The sequence below is a fragment of the Phalaenopsis equestris genome, unplaced genomic scaffold (assembly GCF_001263595.1).
Source record: "Phalaenopsis equestris unplaced genomic scaffold, ASM126359v1 Scaffold000618, whole genome shotgun sequence".
NCBI lineage: Eukaryota > Viridiplantae > Streptophyta > Magnoliopsida > Asparagales > Orchidaceae > Phalaenopsis > Phalaenopsis equestris.
This window is the reverse complement of record NW_018165058.1, coordinates 469,721-474,209: the sequence shown is the minus strand read 5'-3', so window position 1 is coordinate 474,209 and position 4,489 is coordinate 469,721. Positions and strand designations below refer to the sequence as shown.

At 35.0% G+C, this 4,489-nt stretch overlaps 1 protein-coding gene across 1 annotated transcript in view; it reads right to left on the bottom strand.

The window, feature by feature from the left end:
* The window catches only part of LOC110029985 (transcriptional corepressor LEUNIG-like), a 24,893-nt gene that overhangs the window by 8,775 nt on the left and 11,629 nt on the right, over positions 1 to 4,489 (bottom strand). The window contains exon 10 of the mRNA XM_020732506.1: positions 336 to 393. Within this exon, the coding sequence (XP_020588165.1) occupies positions 336 to 393 (58 nt within the window). The remainder of the gene's footprint in view (positions 1 to 335; positions 394 to 4,489) is intronic.

The following is a 4,489-nucleotide window of genomic DNA, read 5'->3' as shown; positions in this document are numbered from 1 at the left end:
ATTCTACATATAAAAAAGAATATCGGGATCACTGACACTGCTAAAAGTGTAGAAAAATTTTTCTCCTTCAAATAAACCTTTTCTTATAATGAGATTATTCAACATGAAGATGTCAAAAAAAAGTTCAATGACTAAACTTAAACAATTTCCACACCGCAAATAGCAAATTGTATTTTGATGGGATCAAATTTGATAACAAGGACAAAGAACTCTTGATTATATCTTCATTGTCAGACTGCTGAGATAGATTGGTCATTGTAGTAACTCTTTAGTGAATATGAAGTTGAACTTCGATGACATCGTGAGGTTAGTGTTAAATGAAGAAGTTCGCAAACATCTAGCGAGTGGTGAATCTTCAGGTTCTTCATTGAATGTTAAAACAGAAGAAAGAATCTGAACAGAAATACAGATATAGACAGATTCAAGTCAAGAAAAGAAAAATCCAGATTAAACAGAAGAAATGAAACAAGAGAATGTTAGAACTGCGAAAAAAAATGATGTTTCAAGGACTGCAAGACTCCAAAGAAGGTCGGTCAGTACTCTATAAAAATGTCTCCAAAATGTGAAATTTAAAATGATTCCTTAAGATTTATTCCTAGTCAATACTCAATCTTGGATAGTAGATTCGGGTGTCTCTTTTTGTGTATGCCCCAATAAAAAAAGGTATTCAAAAATTATAGTCAGAGTTAAAAAAGTTTTATTTGGAAGACAACAAAATTTGCAAAATCGTGAGAAAGGGCGATGTGCATATCAAGTTTTCAAATCAGAAAGATATGGATTTACTTTTTAAAGCAATAATTTGACATATTTGAAGTGTTTAAGAAGTTAAAGGCCATAAAAAAAAGTGACGAATTTGAAGCTAAGGTGTCTCGAATCTGATAACAAGGCCGAATATCATGATAAGTGGTTCAAAAAAAAATTATTCGGAGGAGATCAGACACAAGTTCACTGTTCCAACAACTCGACAGCAGAATGGAGTAGTTGAGTATATGAACAGAATCATCACGAATGTCAAGAGTATGATATTGCATGCAAGCTTGCCAATGCAATTCTAGGCATGAAGTAATGAACATTATTGTTTGCTTAATTAATTGTAATATGTCGGTACATTTAAAAGAAGGCTTACATGGAGAAAACTGGAGTGATAAAGAGGTAAATTTATCTCATCTGAAAGTATTTGGTTATTTTGCATATGTACATGTTGATGTAGAGTACAAATGTAATTTTGACTCGAAAATTATTAAGTGCACCTCCATTGGGAATGACTTAGAAGAGTCTGTGTACAAATTATGGGACAGCTGGAATCAATAATTCAAGAGCATGGATGTACTTTCAATGATTTGGAGATGTACAAGAACAAAAGCAAAACTCATGATTGCCCATTAGTTAATTCTAAAGAGTCCAAATATGTTGAGATACAAGACTGATAATCATGAGGGTGGAGAAAGAAAAAAATGTTCATAAGATGAAGTACAAAAAGTTCCTCGGTCTACTAAAGTCAGAAGGACCTGCAATGTGAAATGACTAAAGCATGTTAATGTACTAGTCATTTCACTGAAAGTGTTTGCTTATTTTGCATATTTACATGTTGATGTAAAGTACAAAAGTAATTTGACTCGAAAATTATTAAGTGCACCTCCATTGGGTATGACTTAGATGAGTCCGTGCACAAATTACGGGACAGTTAGAATCAATAGTTCATCAGGAGCATGGATGTGCTTTCAATGAAATTGAGATGTACAAGGACAGGAGCATAAATCATGATTGCCCATCGGTTAATTCTAAAGAGTCCAAATATGTTGAGATACACAACACTGATAATCATGAGGGCGGAGAAAGGAAAAAATGTTTAATAAGATGAAGTACAGAAAGTTCCTCGATCAGTTGCTACTGAAGTCAGGAGGACCCGCAGAGTGAAATGACTAGTACACAGGTATTCTGTTTCTTTGTACTACTTGATGCTAACAGATAGTGGTGAACCAAAGTGATTGTCATTGATGACCCGCAGGATGTCACTCAAGTTGAAGAATCAAAGGAGTAAGAATTTGTCATTGATGATAAAAGTCCTTGTAGTCAAATCGAACATAGAATTTGACAGTATTATCAATTGGCAAAAAAACACTACACAACAAATGGATCTATAGATTGAAAAAGAAGTCAAATGGTAACAGGAGTTACAAGGCAAAAGTCATTTGTGAATGAGTTTCAACAAAAGAAAAGAGTGGACTAATCTGAAATTTTCTCTTATGGTGAAGTTGACAACTGTCAGAGTTGTACTAAACTTAATAGTAGAGGAAGATTGACATCTGCAGTAGATTGATATAAAAACAACCTTTTTAAATGGAGATCTGGAAGAGAAAAATTATGCATGGTGCAACTGGTAGGCTATGAGGTTCCAAGAAAAGAAGATTGGGGTACATTAAAGAAAAGTATCTATGGCTTGCAATTATCAAGGGGGTTCGAGATGAAGAATTTAAGTCCAACTAAGATGATCCGTAGGATAATCAGCAAGAACAGGAGGGCAGGTACACTGAAGTTGTATTGGGCAATGTATGTTGAGAAGAACACAGAAATTAAACATGGGTGAGGAAAAAACACCACAATTAAAGTTATCTAAGAAACTATCGCCTAAATTTGAATCAAAGCAAGCACAGAAGGGGAGAATTTTGTATAGTTCAGCAGTTAGAAGTCTGATGTATGCTATGATTTGTATGAGAACAGAAAATGCATATGCAGTGAGAGTGGTCAGCGAATATATGAGCAATCCAGGTAGGCATCAATGAGAAGCAGTGAAGTGAATTATCAAGTACTTGAGAGAAACAGTCAGCAAGACATTTGCAATGGAAGTGCAAGAATCAGTCTACAAATCTTTGTAGATTCAGATCTGACAGGACATTTAACTGGTAGAAAAACAAGATATTCACTTTGAGGAATACCATGGTGAGTTCAGTTTCTATGTTGTAGAAAATTGTTGCACTTTCAGCTACAGATGTCGAATACATTGATATCACTGAGGCTAGCAAAGAAATGATTTGGGTACAAAGCTTTATGGCAAAATCGGGAAAGGAGCAGAGGATTGTAAAGCTTCATTGTGATAGCATGAATGATATTAGTTTTACTAAGAATATTATTTTTCATGTCAAGACAAAGCATATTCAACTGTGATTTCGCTTTATTCACTATCTTTTATTCTTATAAAATATTGGCAGTTGTTTTGGAGAAGATACACAACTCAGAATCTTGCAAACATGTTAACTAAGGTGTGGTGACTATCAAGAAATTAAAAAATATGCTTAGCTTCAATTGAAGTCCAAAAAGATTGGGACCAGGGTGAATCACACTACGATCCATAATTATAAAGATGGTACAGATATAAATACAAATCTGGACGGATGTTGGGTGCGATCAATCTCCAAGTGAGATTATTTAGTGTGGAGATTGTTGCCACAACGTAACAAAGCAGACTAGCGAAGCTACACCGAATGGCTCAACTGTGTCGCAACCAAACGTAGCTACACCGGAGTTTCGCTCGTTACAAGAGCGGATGGTCGAGTCATCGAAATAATTACACCTCTTCTAGGTGTACCCACACCGCCAAAACAATTTCCACTAATTAGTTCTTAAGTTCTCGGTTAAGAGCAACGATAACTTGTATGTGCACGCAGTGGTCTCGAAGGGTTTTCTACAATAGTGAAGCTCTGGTGGAGGATTTTAGAGTATTCGATTTCTCATATGTGATTATAAGAGAATTTGTAGTGAAATACTGTGAGTTCCAGTGATGGTAGAGAGAATATCTGAGTTTATAATTTCTAAACTTCTCTCATTCATAGTGAAAATTTAGTGAAGTGTGGCTCTGTAGATTTTTCCTATTCTATAAATTTTTCACGTAAATGTTAGTGCGCTTCACTAGGCTTACTTTTTTTTCATTTCGGCTCGAATTTTTGTTCCAGATTTCTCAAATCGGAGTCATCTTTTTTTTCTGGGATGTGTTTTCTACTGTTAATTGATTGAAGCCCTCGTAGTATAATCCATCCCAACAACGTTTGATTTAGTTTGTGTGTTTTAAAGATTATATCTCTGATTACCCTAATAGTGTTGTATACTTTTTATTTTTGCAAGAAGTTATTTGTAGCTTATGTAGGAGCAGGTGGTGAACCTCCTCGACATCTATACCTCATCTTTCTGATTCTACTTTGTTGCTTCCAGTCAGTGCAACTGCCGAGCAAAATTTATCTATTCAAACGCCGTCGAACACGCATATTTCATTATTTCGCTATTCCTAAACCACTTCCCCGCTAACCCTTTATCCTCCACAACTTATGGGAACCTTACAATGGTATCATCTAGTATCAAATGTTGACAAGCTCTAATTTTTTTAGGATTTCGTCCTTTCTTTTTTTCCGCAAGGAGTCTAAAAGAACAATATGTGAAGCTAAAAATTTTGCTTTTAATGATCTTTATAATAGATTATATACTAAGGAGGGTGAAA